Source organism: Orycteropus afer, unplaced genomic scaffold (genome assembly GCF_000298275.1).
Source record: "Orycteropus afer afer isolate SDZICR_OR568_19922 unplaced genomic scaffold, OryAfe1.0 scaffold00120, whole genome shotgun sequence".
Lineage (NCBI taxonomy): Eukaryota > Metazoa > Chordata > Mammalia > Tubulidentata > Orycteropodidae > Orycteropus > Orycteropus afer.
In genome coordinates this window covers 3,787,379-3,805,535 of record NW_006921707.1, presented here as the reverse complement: position 1 = coordinate 3,805,535, position 18,157 = coordinate 3,787,379, and the positions used below count along the sequence as shown (strand labels likewise).

General features: G+C 34.4%; 1 protein-coding gene across 1 annotated transcript in view; it reads right to left on the bottom strand.

Annotated features, from left to right (window-relative positions):
- Window positions 1-3,157: 3,157 nt before the first annotated feature.
- SMARCA5 (SWI/SNF related, matrix associated, actin dependent regulator of chromatin, subfamily a, member 5) overlaps window positions 3,158-18,157 on the bottom strand; it is a 40,462-nt gene continuing 25,462 nt past the window's right edge. Inside the window, exons 11-24 of the mRNA XM_007944099.2 lie at window positions 17,527-17,753; window positions 15,651-15,772; window positions 15,416-15,568; window positions 14,267-14,399; window positions 12,769-12,917; window positions 12,449-12,568; window positions 11,613-11,723; window positions 11,175-11,288; window positions 10,712-10,834; window positions 9,633-9,765; window positions 5,673-5,791; window positions 5,079-5,291; window positions 4,450-4,557; window positions 3,158-3,223 (exon numbers count right to left, since the gene is read on the bottom strand). Coding sequence (XP_007942290.1) covers window positions 3,158-3,223; window positions 4,450-4,557; window positions 5,079-5,291; window positions 5,673-5,791; window positions 9,633-9,765; window positions 10,712-10,834; window positions 11,175-11,288; window positions 11,613-11,723; window positions 12,449-12,568; window positions 12,769-12,917; window positions 14,267-14,399; window positions 15,416-15,568; window positions 15,651-15,772; window positions 17,527-17,753 — 1,891 coding nt within the window. The remainder of the gene's footprint in view (window positions 3,224-4,449; window positions 4,558-5,078; window positions 5,292-5,672; window positions 5,792-9,632; window positions 9,766-10,711; window positions 10,835-11,174; window positions 11,289-11,612; window positions 11,724-12,448; window positions 12,569-12,768; window positions 12,918-14,266; window positions 14,400-15,415; window positions 15,569-15,650; window positions 15,773-17,526; window positions 17,754-18,157) is intronic.

The window sequence follows — 18,157 nt, the reverse complement described above, 5'->3', positions numbered from 1 at the left end:
ACACACACACACACACACAAAAACTAAGTTTATTATCTACACAGCATGATTATTTACTAAGTGGATCATTATAAAGGTCTTCATCCTCATCTTCACATTGAGTACATTGAGGAGGAGGAAGAGGATGGGTTGATTGTGCTGTCTGAGGGATGGAAGAAGAGATGGAGGTGTGAGGAAAGGCAAGAGTGGGATAATGTCTGACTTTATTGCTTTTTCATTTCTAAAAATGTTCTATCCGATACCAATCCTTCTTCCACCATTTGCTTTAATTTCAGTGCTTGTATTATGAAGGGTCCATGTTGTAAAAGAAGTCAAAAGCAGCCCTGAATAATCAGAACCCTTCTGCCAGATTGTCTAATAGTTTATTTTCTGAAATTGCTTCTTCTACACTGCATCTGGCACTGGTTCAGAAGCACTCATCTCCATCAGATCATCTTCTATTAATTCCTATGGTGTGGTGTTGATTAGCTCTTGAATTTCTTGATTTCAAGATCTGTATCTTGAAATCCTTCACCCCTACCTTTTTGCCATACCCATTATCTTTCATGGTTTCCTTGATTGGCTGTCATTAAAAAAAAAAAAAAAAAGCACATATTAAGTGGACTAGTTTACACCCATGTTGTTCGAGGGTCAACTATAAATTGTTTAATGCCCTACCTTTTTGCCATACCCATTATCTTTCATGGTTTCCTTGATTGGCTGTCATTAAAAAAAAAAAAAAAAAACACATATTAAGTGGACTAGTTTACACCCATGTTGTTCGAGGGTCAACTATAAATTGTTTAATGCCCCAATTTTTTTTTTTTAAATGCAACTAAAAAATTCCTTTTACCCTTAGCTTTTAATATTATTTAAAATATTTAATTTTAAAGTTATGAGCTATTTTTTTCAACCTGGTTATACTGTTATAATCTTCCCAACAAAAATAATATATAGAACCTTGCACACAGTTCAATTCATTACTTAAGATTATAACCAATTGCTGAGACTGGCCACTTGGCCTTTTCTAGATTGGCTCCAGGAACCATACCACTTACCAGTCTAGGGCTTCCTTTTCCTCCCACAGTTTCCAATGTTGAGTTCATTTTCTCTTTTATTACTTTTCCTTTAATTAGCAGCATAAATAGAAATCTGGTTTTACTTCATTCTAGATTTATCTAGAGTATCTTATGTATTGGCTAAATTGCAATGCTAGATTAAGATGTTTATCTTCTGTTTTCCAGTGGGCTTTCCTCTTTTGAGTTCCCAAGCTTTGGAGGGCTAGCACTAGATTGATATTTACATTTCTACACCACCACTCCCATGTCACACAAATTAGGTGTTTATTCTTAAGGAGCCCTGGCGGCATAATGGCTAAGTCCTCAGCAGCAAACTGAAAGGTTGGTGGTTGAAATGCATCAGCCACTTCACAGGATAAAGAATCGGCACTGCTTTCATAAATATTTATAGCCTTGAAAACCTTGTAAGGGCAGTTCTACCCTGTCTTACAGGGTCCCTCTGAGTCAGAATTAACTTGACAGCAATGGGTTTGGTTTAGGTTATTCTTCTTTAAATCACTTCTTTTTTGCCTCTTAAAGTTTTCTTCAGCCTTTTATTCAAATTATTTCTTCCAAAATGAAGTCACAACTCTTCAAAATTATTCCTTTCATGAAACTCGGCACATACTAGACTCTATTTTAAAAATGCAACATTGTGTAGAATTTGGAGGAGCACAGGATCTAGTTGCTTTTGCCCTACTGTTTTGCTTGAAGTTGACAGCAGCAGTCCCCCATTTCAGAAAAGCAAGCAGGTAAAGATATTAAGATGATAGCAGTAATACAGAAATCAGTATTTTTTAAAATGAGTGTGGATATATAAAAATGACTATTAGAAATCTGAGAAAAAGAAATTTAATTAAGTAAATGGAACAAGATAATGTTCTAAGGAAAAAAGTGAATAAAAATCAGAGAGAAGAGAAATTAAAGAACTAGAAAGACCACTTTGAAGGATTATAAAAGTTATATTTATTCACGATGCTACATTTATTGCATTCCCTTAGAAAAATGGAGAACTGTTTATGTACCCAATTTGCACATATAAAACTTTATACAAATTATGTGTAGCACACAAAGGCCTCTGGTACAGCTAAAATCCTGACACTACAATTTGGGTGTTCCTGCTTCAAGATCTCCAGTCTATCAAGTCTGTCCATAGAAAATAAAAACTGGAATTATGGTCAGTTTTGCTGTTCACACGTAGTTTTAAAAATTATTTTAAAATATAATAAAATAAAATTCTCAATTACCCTAAAACTCAAGGTGCTACAGACTGGGAGGGCATACCTTTTGCTACCAATTTCAAGTTAACAGTTCATACCTTATTTTGGCTGGTTATTTAAAAAAAAAAAAAAAAAAAAAAAAATCACCTCAGTTCTGACATTATGTTTCTACATTGTGGCTGCTTCAGAAGGTCATTTGTCAAAATATTTATCCAACAATTAAAAAATAATAATAATATTCCTTTTACAAAATGGTACAATAACACCTTAAGGAACCAGAAAATACTAAGTGTCTTTGGCTATACAACTAAAAGGCCCTCAGAACCAACTATAGAAACAGAAAGCGTAACAAAAATATGCATAGCATTTAAATTATAATTTGTCTTGCCTTTTCTTCCCCCCATTCTACTCACATAAGTAAGAAGAATGAAATTTACAATCTTCCCAGATGAGATGCAATGGTACCACAAAGATACCAAAATTTCTGCAAAGGCAAAGTGAATTAGAATTACACAACTAAGTTGAGACTGAATAGACAAATGTTTGTTTTTTTCAGTTGTTTGCTTGTGTTTAAGTCTTATGAGTGTAGAAACTATAGCTGATAAACAAAAAGTCACAATCTTCACAAATGTAACTATAATAGAAAAATAAATCAAATGAAGCATTTATTAATAAACGAAGCCTATTTTATTACTTCAAGTGTTAAAGATAAAAAAAATTTCAGCACAGCTGTTGTATTTAAAAAAGTGAAACTACATACTAAGTTTCTAGCTCAGTAAACAGATGAACCTGATGTCTTTTAATGACATAACAGTTGAGCATTGTACAGTACATCTTATGAAGACCCGTAAATTAAAGAACTACTGGTTTAAATTTAGTGATTATAAAACAAAAATATATTCATAGTTTCAGCTTCTTTTTTCTTCCTCGACCATCAGGGGCTCCATCCAGTTTACGTTTCTGTGTCTAAAAACAAACAGCAAGATTACTTTTCCTTAAGCATGAAATATACTGGCAGACATATTATAGCACTTTAGCTTCTATACATAACAAGTGTTATTGTATTTTCTTGCCCAGAATAATAAAATCTCTCAGAACAAATTATCAAATCTATTTTACTTAAATAATATCAATTTAATGCTAATAATGAAATTGTAAGAAATGAATAATTTACCATTGTTGTTATGTGCCATCGAGTTGGACCCAACTCAGAGCGACCCCTCCTTAGGTTTCCGAGGCAGTATTACTACAGACATAGATTGCCCCATCTTCCTTCCAAGGAGTGGCTGGTGGGTTTGAACCGCCAGCCTTCTGGTTAGCAGTCAAGTGCCTTAGATACTAAGCTACCAGAGCTCCTAATTTGCCATTAGCAGTAGTAAATCAATATACTGAACAAATGAATATACACCCTCTTCCCAAAAGAAAACAGTAGTAAGAAATATTCTGTGAGTTTTTTTAGAGTTTGCATAAATACGAGATATTATCCACAGAGACACATTTATTCATAACTCTATAAATTATTATTAAATAACATGACCTTTTTCCCTTAATAATTTTGCTTTTGCACTGTTGAGACATTGCTAGGATAATAAATCAAAGCTCAGAAGTGAATAGTAAAAGTTGCTGCTCTCCTAGTACCTCCTAAAATATTCTAACTTTGCAATTTAAATTCCCAATGAGAAGTGCAGGCTCTCAATGAAACTCAGTGCCATTTACATAAAAAATTTAAAATAATGCACATACCTGAGAGTCAAAAGCAACTACAATTAACTTTGACAAGACATACTTTCTCAAAGTTTCACAAATCCCTATACTATATACTACTAACACAACGTGCAATACTCCCCACATAACACAATCAAGTTTAAACTTTTAAGTGACCTAATGCTGCATTAGGAGGAGTTCTAGTAGCATAGTGCCTAAGGGACATGAGTGCTAACCAGAAAGTTGGCAGTTCAAACCGACCAGCCGCTCCTCAGAAGAAGGCTGGCAATCTACTTTAGTAGTGATACTGTCTGGGAAACCCAAGGAGAGGCTGCTATGAGTCGGGTCTGACTTGACGGCACGTAAAAACAACAAGACGACTGTATTATTTATTAAAAAAACCACTAACACATCAATAATGATAGCCAAATAATGGGGGGAAAAATTAAGTTCACAAAGAAAATATCTAAATACTCATAAATACTTACTGAAGGCTTTGGTCCTCGTTTCTTTTTCTCTGCCTTTTCCTTTTCTTCTAGTTCCATGTTTTCTCTTTCAATCAAGGTAATTAAGGTGTTACACCTCCTCTGGAGTTCCTGAAATATGAACATACATTTACATTGCAAATCGTGTATTTTCCATCTACAAAGTTTTAGGATTTCAATTTTAATACAAAGTTATGTTTTGAGAAGTTAATATAAAATCACTCATATACCCACAAACTGATAAAATAAAAATAAACAAAAGGAACTCATTTTCATATACAGTCATGCTATGAAGTTAAAAAGTTATTCTTTAAAGTCATTCTGTTGTGTATTCTTCATAAATGCATCCTTCACTTACAAATTAACAGTATCTCATAATATATACAATACTGCTATTCACTGTCCATACTTGAGAATTCAGTGCCATCTACATAAAAAATTTAAAATTTAGTGATGCACATACCTGAGGGTCAAAATCAACCAGAATTAACTTTAAAAGGCACGTAAGTTCTTTCCCTTCAAAATAATATCATTAGAATTATGGTAGTCAATGAACCACGCTACTTTAATTAAGGAGTATCATTTACTCTAAACTCTTTGATGCACTGCACAAAAAAGCATCATGCACTCACCATTGCAGTTCTGGACTTAAGAAACCAGTCAAATCTGAACTGAGGAGAGTTGCGAATACACTGTCGCAGTTCATCATAAACATTCTCCTTGTCAAATCCAAGCTTGTGAAGCATGCAAATCAGAAAACGATCCTCTTCTTCAGTATAGTTTTTTCCTTTGTTAGTACCATATGATATTCTTAGTTGATGAAAAGGTGCTTTGTATCGTCCAATCTATCAAATCAGATTTTACGTTAAATAAAATACAAGTTCTATATAATCTGTATGTCAATCTCAGCTTTAGGAAAATTAGCTATTTTATTTCAAATCAGAATTTTCTATCCAAAGCACTTCAACTGCATTATATAAACTCTGTCCTGTTTTCATTACTATAAAAAGAAAACTCATTTCCCTGTATTAAGGAAAAGAGCTAATATTAATAGTATTTTTGACTCAGATAACCTAATAGTATTCTGTTGGGAATATCTATAACGGTTCAATGATTTTCTTTAAAGAAATTTTTATTTTAAACTAATTTTTCTTTTTAAAAAGCTAAAATACTCATATTCACAGGACAATTTTATTAACTGCCATATTCATTAATAAGCAATGTACCTTTGTGTCAAGTGCTTTCTTGATACTAATTCTTCTCTGGATTCTTGCCTCTCCCCTTTCAATCTGAGCCATAATCTTCTCTATGTCTTGAAGTTCATTACATCTTTCCCAAAACACAGCTGTAAAAGAGTTTGGAGGGTGGGGTGGAGGGGTGAAGAGAAAATATAATAAATAACTAGCTAGCTTGTTGTTGTTTTTAGGTGCTGTAAAATTGGTTCTGACTCAGAGACCCTATGTTTAACAGACTGAAACACTGCCTGGTGCTACACCATCCTTACAATCACTGCCATTTGTTAAGCCATTCATCAATTTATCTCAGTGAGCATCTTTTTGTTTTTCACTGACCCTCTACTTTACCAAACATGGTATCTTTCTCTAGGGAATGGTCCCTCCTGATAACATGTCCAAATTATATCAGACAAAGTCTAGTTATCTTCATTTCTAACGAGCATTCTGGTTATACTTCTTCCAAGACAGATCTGTTCATCCTACTGGCATGCCACTGTATATAAAACATTCTTTGAAAACACCATAGCTAGGGTCAGGTGCACCTCAGTCCTCAAAGCAAAATCTTTGCTTTTTACACTTTAAAGAGGTCTTTTGCAGCAGATTTGACCAATGTAGTAAGTCATTTATTTCCTGACTGCTGCTTCCATGGGTGTTGATTGTGGATCCAAGTAAAATGAAATTCCTGACTACTTCAATCTTTTCCCCATTTATTGTGATATTGTTTATTAAACCAGTTGTGAGGTATTTTGTTTCATTTGAAGTTTAAGTCATACCAAAGGCTGTAGTCTTTGACCTTCACCAGTGAGCACCTCAAGTCCTCTTTGATTTCAGCCAGGATGGTTATGTCATCTGCATACTGCAGGTTGTTAATGTGCTAGCTTAAATGTTCTATTTTATTTTATTTGCTAAAGATTTTCATTTATTCAGTATCTAAACTAGAAAGTAACCCAATCATTTATAATTTATAATTTCTCAAGTTTCCTTAATGGTAAAAAAAAAAAAAAAAACAAGAAAAATGAACTTGATCATATCATTAGGCATCTTCTGACCCTTAAATTTTGACTATTCTATCATATGCACACACCTGTGTTCATTGTAGCATTATTTACAATAGCAAAAAAGATGGAAACAATCTAAGTGTCCACCAACACATGAATGGATAAACAAAATGTGGTACATACATACAATGGAATACTACATGACAATAAATAACAATGAAGAGTCCACGAAACATAACACGGATGAAGCTAGATGACAGTATGCTGAGTGAAACAAGTCAATCACAAAAGGACAAATATTGTATGGTCTCACTTTTATTAAAAAAAATAAGAATAGGTATATACACAGAAAGCACATTTTTTGGTTACCAGGGATGTGAGAGGGAAGGAATTCTTTTCTATGTAGTAGACACTTACTATTTTTGGTGCTAGAAAAAGCAATACCCCATATGGGTGAATTCTGTACAACCCGACCAAGGCAAATAAAGACATTAAGAAGTACACAAGAGTAAAGGGCAATTTCAGGAAATGGTGTAACACAATTTTATAACAGAAATAACAACCAAAAACTGTTTGTGGTTACATGGGTAGATATATAAGTATACAGGATGGTATACAGGAGTACATGTACATACATACATAGATTATCTGTGGCTGCCATAAAGTTGCTTACAACTCATTGCAACCCTATGTACAAAAGAAGGAAAACACTGCCCAGTCCTGCACCATCCTCACAATCATTGCTATGTTTTAGTCCACAATATCTGTAGGCATATGTATATACATGTTAGTGTGTGCTGTATATACATATTCATATATGCAATAAAGCATATAGGGGCACAGTCACAGATATTTCCTAGACACATCCAAATACCTCACAGAATTGGTCTGGGTTAAAAATCTTAGGACCATAGTCTGATGGGACAACTCGTCAAGTGGCATAACACAGTTCATAATCTTCTACAACCTAGTTTGGTGTGTAGTGTTTGCAGTCTTAAAAGCTTGTGAGTGGCCATTTAAGATACAATTATTGGTCTTATCTGAAGCAAAAGTAAATGAAGGAAACTAAAGATTCAAAGGAACTAGTTCACGGGACTAACAGCCCACATGAATCACAGCCTCATCTAACCAGACAGCAGAACTAGATGGATGGTGCCCAGCTACCACTACAGACTATTCTGACAAAGGACTAGATAGAATGAGAGAAAAATGTAGGAAAAAACTCAAATTCCTAAAAAACCCAGGCTTACTGGACTGATAAGAGACTAGAGCAACCTATAAGACATCACCCTAAGATACCACTTGAACTTGGAACTGAAGCTACTCCTGGAGGTTACCTTCCAAGCAAATGATAGATTGGCTTATAAATAAATATTATCAATATAATACCCTGATTATCTGTGCCCCTTTAAATAATCAACTACAATGAGACCAAATGATCAACATTTACCCTAAAGCAAAAATTAGACTTTAAAGAGGAGCAGGGATGCTAGATAATGGAAATGAAGTATCAGAATGGAAATAATGAGAATGCTGACACATTGTAAAAAATGTAACCAATGTCACAGAAAAATCTGTATAAATATTGTTAAATGGGAACTTAATTTGCTGTGTAAATTTTCCCCTAAAACACAATAAAATGGTGTTTAAAAAAACTAAATTCTGCTACTCTAAAATCCTAAGCACTCACCACAACATAACTACCCATGTTCATTTGACAGCTCAACCAACTTCAGGAAACACAGGCATATAACAGTTGACAAGTTACAGAAAGAAATGGAATAAAAATGGACCACTATTATTCAATGACCTATTTTAATTTTTTTCACTACAGCAAGTTAGCTGGTATTTAGAAATTAAAGTTATACCATTCTAAATAAGGGAAACAAAAACAAAAACCAAATTCATTGCCATTGAGTCGAATGTGACTCACAGCAACCCCCTTTGGGTTTCCAAGGCAGTAGATCTTTTACGGGAAGTAGATTGCCCAGTTTTCCTTGTACAGAGTGGCTGTTGGGTTTGAACCACCAACCTTCTGTAAGCAGTCAAATGCCTTAGGCACTACACCACCAGAGCTCCCTAAAAGGGAAACATTTTCTAATTAAAGTTTAAAAAAATAAAAATAAATAAAAATAATATAAGACACTGAGTTTTGGCAAAAATTCAGCTTATCAAATTCAGAGTAGAAAATATGAACCCTTGTGGTGCAGTAAATTACTTAGTGTGGCTTTTCTACCCATAAGTCTTTGTAAACTCCAAGGTGGGATTTTCTATGAGCAACTGAGGAGCTCCTGATTGCTGAAGTTGTCCACCTGGAGTATTTCTGTTGGGAGTGGCACAAAACAATGTTCTGGGAGATGCCCACTCTCTCAGGTGCTTAGAGTTCTGATGCTATGATTGGCTAGTTTGACCACCCTGTCGGGCTCAAAAGGAGGTCTCCTAGAGGCAGAACTCTGACTGCTGGTTGAGGAAGACATGCTGCTGAAAGAGACGCGCTGCTGGGAAAGAGACGCAAGAGACGCGCATTGCTGAGTGAGACACCGAGGGACACGCACTGCTGGGAGAGAGGCTGTGAGAGACTGTTGGCTGAGGGATGGTGGGCTGGGAGAGAGACTGAGAGTTCTTCCTTAACTTGAGTTGTAGCCTGGTGCTTCCCTAGTAAACCCTGTAATCCGTGAGTTCTGTGTGGCCATTGCAGCGAATTATCGAACCCAGGAGAGAGGTGGTGGGTGCTTTGGGAGGAACGGTTGGAGAAAGGACTGGAGGGAGGCAGCATGTCCGGCCTCTCAGGAATAGGCCTTGGGCTATTGATGGTAATTCTGTCTTCCTCTTGTGGGATTAGAGGAGGTCAGAAAACGGCCTCCTTACCGTTTTTTGCAACCCTCCAACAGTTTTTTATTAACCTCAAAAGCCTGATAACATACTTTATCTATTAAAATAAAAAACAAATTACCTGAATATTCGATGACTTCCTCTGGAGTTTTTCCTTCTACTTCTCTTGCTATATTTTCAATATCATCACGACCCCACTTCTCATTAGCTTTGATAAACTGATTAAAATCTCTCTTATTCCAATTCGTAAACCCCTACAAAGAAACAGAAACAAACTATTCACAGCATGTCACACTTAGTGGGGAAATGCTATTATACTTTACCAACGGTTCTAAGTATTACAGAAAAACCATTTTCTAACACTTCCGTTTTATCTTTTTTCATTTATTTTAGAGTGGTAACTTTTCATGTACTAGATACAACAGCAATGTCTCATATATGATTTAGATAACTAACCATTAAATCTAAGTAGGAAAAAAGAACACCAGCTACATGAAAAAGTGACATTTTGGTTGTACTCTGAAAGATGAGAAACTATGTAAAGTGGTAACAAATGTATAGGCTGTAGAGCAGAGACACAAAACAAGTAGGAAAACCTGAAAGAAAAATAAAGCTTTCAAAGTTGGTTATGGCCAGATTCTAAAAACCAAAACCAAACCAAACTCACTGCTGTCAAGTCGGATCCAACTCATAGCGACCCCTCCTTGGGTTTCTGAGGTGGTATCACCACAGAAGTAGATTGCCCAACCTTCCTTCGGAGGAGTGGTTGGTGGGTTTGAACCTCCAGCCTTCTGGTTGGCAGTCACATGCCTTAGGCACTAAGCCATCGGGTCTTTAATCCCAAAGGATGCCAAACAAAAGAATACCGAGCACAGTTTTATACCTGAGAATAAAAACTTCGTAATGTAGAACATTCACTGGGAAGAAAAGATGGGAACACTGGAAGAAAGGTGATCAAAAAGATACCCACTCTACCAAGCCCAGTAAAAATCTAAAATCTTAACTACCAAACAACTAGTGACAATATAAATGTAGCATTTATCCATTATCTTTATTGTAAATTTATGTCCATGGCTTTATTATCTCTAAAATTTTCCATCTTTGAAACCAGAAATTTGTACTTCTTTGTATACCAACACAACCTAACACAGTACCTTACAAAATGACTTTTAACTCTGTGCTGACTAAAGGTTTTTTTACCTGTGTTAGAAGCTTCTCTTTTTCCTCTAACTCTTCATCATTAAGAGGTTCCGCTTCATCAATTTTAAGCTGTTCTTCTTTTTGCGCCTGTGCTGCATTTGGTAAGTCAGGATTTCGAGGTACCTAAAATATATTTTTCTATGTTATCATCAGTAAATTTCAGAGAAAATTCTTAATCAACTAAATAATACTACAGAAGTTTTAATTCAACCATGCAAGAAAATATAGTTATCTGCATTTATTAAGTTAAAAATAAACCAGATTAGTCATAGTTTGTTTTTTTTCCTCTTACAGGATAACAGACAAGCATTTAAGTACCTGACCTATACAACCTAGGATACAATGAATCAAGAGTTTTTTCTATTTGGCTCAAACGAGGTAAATAAATATTAAGAATATTCAATTCTTACAATCTCAATGGTGTATGAATAGAAAAAGACATAACATGAAATATTTTCTCTACCTTGTATCCAATAGTCTTTCTGTAATATAGAATTTCTTTTTCCAGTAATTCAAATAAACGTGGAGGAAAGAACTGGAAATCCTGAACATTGGGTTGTTTTGGAGGTCGAGGAGCCTAAAGAAAAATGAATTAAAAAAATAAAGAAAAATCTTTTGCTTTAAATATACTCCTAGTCTTCATTCTATAAACCATAACCACCACTTCTCAAAAAATTATATGCACCTTCCAATAAAACTGAACTGATATTAACCAAACTTTAAATACACAGAGTCTAAATTAATTTTAGAAAACTTCAACAACTAAAAATTGAAGGGAGTGCACTATTAAGAAATCACACAAAATCTAATTCTTAACAATCTGACTTCTATCACATGAATGAAAGAAAACTTATGTACATTCCTATTATTTTTAGATACTTTTTGTTCTTTGTCAACCCACCTTGGGTGCTTTAGGTTCACTGACACGAAGAGCTTCCCTGAAATATGCATCAACTGCATAGTTGGCTTTTCTTTCTCGTTTAGGTGGTTCAATCCACTCTGTGAATGCAATCTAGCATGTGAAAAAGAATTCAAATCACAAAATTTTATTACTTCACAGTAGTTAATGTAGTAGTCAACATGAATACCCTCATGATAAATGGAAAGCTATTCACAAAATACTGGATTGTAAGCTATACAATGACAGGGACTACAATTCTACTCAGCATCATATAATTAACACTAAGTACAGCATCTAGTGAACAGTATAGGCACTCAGTATTTCTTGACCAAATGAATGAATATATTTAGTAAAAAATGGGACAGAATGTATGCTACACAACCCAAATTAGGAGAATATGTAGATATATACTCTAGGTAGAGATATTCTTCCTTCTACCCTGTAGATATTTTCTAATTTCTCTGTATGTTAACAATGTTACTTATAAAGTTACAAAAATTTTCCCTTATTACCACCAATTCTGCTATTTAAAAAAAAAAATCTAATAAGGTTGTGAAAATGTCAGAAATTTGATATTCAAACATTCCAAATTACGATATTCATTCCACAAAAGAATGCATATAAAAGATTGTAAGAAACATCAAAAAAAATTCAAAGCTTATCAACTTAAAGTATGGCATTAAATTTTATATAAGTGAAAATAATTTACATTATCAGCTGTGAATAAGCAGAAATGGACGTTTGACACAAATTACAAGGTAGTACATTCAAATATTTAAATTCCAAATCCCAGTAAAATAAAGATTTCAAGTGACCAAAAGTTCTTTCTAAAGTACCTTTTGTTTTTCTCTATAGTCTTCTCCTTCAAAGTTATAAACACTTGATTCGGTATCCATTGTAAAGTTTCTAAGAGAGCTTTCACCCATCTTGGACAGCTTTTCATTCATCTCTGCAGTCTAGGGAACAAAAGAAACATCCTGTTAGACCAAAAACAACAACAACAAAAAAGCATGCAAACCACACTCAAAATGAATTAGGCTTTCAAGTACACAAAAGCTTTTTATGAAAATAAGATTATTTATCTATAACTGACATTTTCTCAAACTATTCTGGTTTGAAATATATTTAAAATGCTATCATTTAATGTATCTCTCACCTTCTTTGCACCTCTTTCCAAAATACCATCAATATCCTCATCAGTAATCTCACTTTCCTTCGAAGCAAATACATGTGTTGCCCCATGTCGAATCATTTGAAGCATTTCATCTTTCCCAATTTTGTTCAGATTCTGATCTACAAGTCTTCCTGAAAAAGTATGTGTTTTCTGTTAATTGAACATGCTTTTATTGGCAAGCACTATCTTCTAATTTTATTTCAAATACCTATCATTTCTGTTTATTTATATGTGCAGATTTTTATTTTTACAATAAAAAATGCCCCATTTTCACTCTTTATTATGTGCCACCAAGTTCACTTTTCCTCACAGCAACCCCATGTGACAGAATAGAACTGCACCACAGGATAATGTTAACAGAAGCAGATTAACTAGGTCTTTCTCCCATAGAGCTGCTGGGAGGGTTATGAACCACCAACCTTTCAGGTAACAGCCAACTGCTTAAACATTATGCCACCAGAAGTCCTTCTATCATGTTAGCTTTCCCTAAGAAGCTCTGATGGCACAGTGGGTAAGGCATTGGAACCAGAATATCAACAGCTCAAACTTATCAGCTGCTCCATGGGAGGAAGACGAGGCAATCTACTTCCATGAAGATTTACAGCCTTAGAAACCCAATGGGAGTCGCTATGAGTCAAAATCAACTCAATGGCAGTCGGCTTGGTTTTGGTTTTTTTGTTAGTTTGTTTAGTTAGCCCTACTTATATATGATTGTTCTACCTCTCTCTCCCACTAATTTCATCCATCTTTTTTATTCTCAGCACCAACAACAGTGACTGGCACCTGGTGGTTGCTCAATAACCATAGATAAATCACATTCTTTGATTTAGTTTTTATTTCTTCAGTATTCCTCAGAGTAAGCAATAGACAGTTTAGTACATATAAATCATAATCAAAATGGTTCTATTCATTTAATATGTACCAGACTGAACATTAGCTACTTTACACATATCATCTCCTTTATTCTTAAAAAGTCTAAATAATAGTTACTTTTTGTCCTTATTTAATAGATGAGGAAATGGGCTCAAATGGGGAAAAGAGGTTGTTAACGTGCAGAACCAATATTCAGACTTCAACATTTCTGACTCTAAAACCCATGCTCATTAACAAAATTAAAATTTACTGTATCCAGAACACAAATGTTGGCTGCTAGCCTACCTTACTCAATAGATGCTTTAGTAACAAAAACCTAATAAAAATCAAAGGAAAAAAAGCTGTTTCAATCCAACTTGGTAAAATTTTAAAGCTGTAAGGCTCACCTTGAGAGCTCTGGTACCGTAGTGCCTAAGGACTTGACTGCTAACCAGAAGGCTGGAGGCTCAAACCCACCAGCCACTCCTCGGAAGGAAAGTTGAGTGATCTACTTCCGTAGTGATACTGCCTCGGAAACCCAAGGAGGGGTCGCTATGAGTCGAGTCTGACTTGACGGCACATAACAACAAGGCTCACCGACTTGATGGCACATAACAACAAGGCTCACCTTGCTGAATGACTATTGAATCCAGTCTAAGCTTCATTTCAGCACGTTCCACTATTCTTTCTTCTACAGTGTTGTCAGTGATGAAGCGGAACACTCTGACTGTCTTGGTTTGCCCAATTCTATGTGCTCGATCCTAGACAAATTACCATATTAATTTGAATAAAGTTTAAAATACCTATCATTCTCACATGAACATACAGAGAAACATATTTAAAATATTTTAAAGTATATTTTCTTAAAATATATAATGAAACAGGCATAATAAAAATAAAAATAAAACCACACATATATATTTCCTTAGGTTTAAACTCACTGTTTTCCCACCTAAATCAAATCTCAATCACCATGACTATTAGGGAAAGTGACATGAACAAGTGAACATCAGAAACAATATAAAAATGCCAGTCATTAAATATTACCCAATTAACTTCATAATAGTACTCAGATTAATTTGATTTTGATCTTTTATTTAACTTCTGGCAAGTTAAAATCCAGATTCCCATAAACAACCTTCATTTGTAATAATCACTTTTTTTCAGCCATCCTTATTAAAAGTACAGGATAAAAGTGAGCAATACCTGAAATTTAATAAAGCTGAGTTTCTGGTCACCATACTATGAGTTAAATCATTAGCAACATCAAATTTAAAAAGAATTTTAAGTTTTCATATTAATTTAGAGATCATGAATTTTCTCAATTGAAGATAAAAATAATCTTCCTGATCTGGCCAACTAAATGCACATAGAGGCATAAATTTTAAGCATCTAATATAGCAGACAGGCTAGGTGCTCAGCAAACCCACTTCTAATTCCCCTTGGAATACAACTATACTACCATTCATCAATTCCCTTGCAGTCAGTCACGCTATATGGGGACACTTTCAGGTCTGACCCATTAAAAAAAAAAACTTCCAGGGCAATCTTCAGTTGATGTAGAAGATGTAAGAGAGAACTCCACAGTCCTAAGGCATAGCCGTAAGATGGAAGTATCCTGATTTAGATGGAAGTATCCTGATTTAGATGGAAATCACCTGTGAGATGTTAGGTGAAAGAAAAAATTCTATTGGGTTAAGCCACTGGGATGTGGGTAATGTTTAACTTACCCTAATTAAAATATCTAAGCAAAGAATATTTATTTGGTATCTCTTACCATAGCCTGAAGATCTACTTGAGGATTCCAATCTGAATCATACAAAATTACAACATCAGCAGTAGCAAGATTGATGCCAAGACCACCAGCACGCGTGCTTAACATGAAAACAAACTTTGTGCTGTTTGGTTCATTGTATGCATTGATGGATTCCTATGCATATAAAATAAAACAAGTGTCAGAAAATTATTTTATCTGATATTATAGTATCCCCCCCTTTTTGAATTCTACTCACTTGTCTCTCATCATGGGGTGTCTGGCCATCTAATCTGCAATATTCGTAATTTCTCCACATGCAATAATCTTCCAAAATATCTAACACTCTTGTCATCTGACTGAAAATTAGTACTCGTGAACCTGTTGATAATTATAATAAACTCATTATAGACTTCAAGAGTAAAAACAATCATTCAAAAATTTAAGGCTAACCAGTATTACTAAGACCAACCAGTTAACCCCTTAGTTCAAGCTACTTCCTTAGTTACAAGAAAACAAAACACCAAAAAGTCTACATTATTCAAGTCTGTCATTCTTCACCTTTTTTCCCCGTTATGACATTAAAAAAAAAAAAAAAAAGGATACTATTTGTATAGCACATGAAGGTAAACAGAAAGGATATTTGCCTCTGATCTGGAAGGTCATCTCATAGGCCTTAAAAAATATTATACTGTTACCCCCATATATGTTTAAAAATAATCTTCTTCCAACCATTCCCACCACTACCCATAAAAGCCACCCCCATGTACAGTATTCCTGCTTTCCCTAACCCATATCCATATACCTCTTGTCTTCTAGTTCTAAAGACTCATTCCAGGTCAAAGGGCTATAAATGTGTGCCTATCTACTCTAATCATCACTCACCTATCTGCTGTGATTGAGATTATTCAACCACCTTCTATTTCTTAGCCAGTGTTATGAAACAATCCTGTCTTGGAGGCTAAGCTGACAATCTCCAGCCGTCCCACCTTTTCCTATCCCAAATGCATAAGAATGTTCAATAGTCTCCATTTTTCCTACAGAGTTTGATATATCTTTCTTAATAAGTGAGCATCTCTAGCAAGTTCCTGTCACTCCTCTCAACTAATTTAAATCCTTTAGTTACTTAGCTTACAAAGGACATGTTTTTAAAAATATTCACATGAAAAGGTTAAAAATACCAATTCACTGACAACTCTTATGAAATGGTTTTGATAGTCAATATCCTAGAGTAGATCAACTAGTATAATTGTCATTCTTATCAAAATATACACAGAATGTGTATTTCTCCAAAAATGGAAAAATTTTATATCTGATTATGTATTTGACAATATAAAATTACTGACATTTTTCACAGTGACAGGTATTATAATTACACTTCTTTTTAAAGAGTTTTTCTTTAAAGGGTGTGTGTGCAGTCAACTTAAGGACTTATTAAAGTTACAACAAACCACACGACCTTTTTTAATATACACCTGTTTTTTGGTTTCTTGTCATTAGTAGTATGTACTACTTACAATGTTGCAGCACATAATTTGCTGATGCTATCAATCCCCAAAGACAAATAAAATAAAGATCAAGTTTATAAAGATACTAATACAAAGCAATGACAAAAACGAAAAAAAAAGTTGTTAATTACCTATATACACACCATACACACACCATTTTCATATAAAAAGTCAGCATGTTACATAAATAAAAAAGTTTTCAATCTCTGTACAAGGTACTTAATTAAGCAAAAAATCCATGTAAATAATCGAAAACCAGTATCTCAGCCCAGTATCTCTGTCTAACAATGAATCTAAGAACTATATGGTTGGAAAGAGCAGTCTCACCATTTTATAACAAAAAGCTGAAATTTCTTAATCATTCATTGATTAAGGGGAATGTTTATATAAAAATGAAACTCTTCCCCAAATTTAGGGTGTATAGTTGCTCTATTGATCACCTTTTAAAAGAAAAGGCCTAAAACTGGGGGAATGCTCACACGATGGATACAAGTTTTTAAATGTCCCACTTCAGTGTTACAAAGTATCAAGAGCAGTCATTTCAAAAGTGAAGTATTTCCTAACTTTAATATTAGAATCTTTAAAGTTTTCATTACTTCTCAATTGGGATACCAGTAATATAGATACCTTGTTCTTTCAATTTAGGGAGCAGCTTGTCTAATACTACCATTTTGCCACTGTTGGTAACCAGATGCATATCTGTTGTATAAGGTGGACCCGGTTCAGCTCCATCAAAGAGATATGGATGATTACAGCATTTTCTCAACTGCATCAGGATGTTCAACAACCTCATTTTGTCCATCTTCCCTGCAGAGTTTAGTATATCTATATCCTTCATTAATATTCTAGTATACCTATTGAGAAGAAAATATTTTAAGAGTGTTCAAATAGGCTTTGATCAATCCCTGTCACTTTACATACTAAATGCTTTTCTCTACTTCAGCCCCAAAATACCTGTAATAAACAAGTCAACTTCTAATTCCCTTGCCCTATTTCAACCCTGAAATACCTGTAATTCTTGAATTCACAGTAAGAATTTAGGTATCATTCTACAGGTCCAAGAAATCTGTATTACAAACACCAGTTTCAAGACCTTGAAAACTTTGAACAAAAAAATCCTAAATAATATATGCTTAAGCAACTCCAATCATGGAGCACAAAATACTGTTTAAGGCAGACACTTCCTACACAACTGTTTTATTTATCTAAAAGCATCTAAACCTGTCTTCCATTAGCATTTAGTCATGCCTTAGTTCTT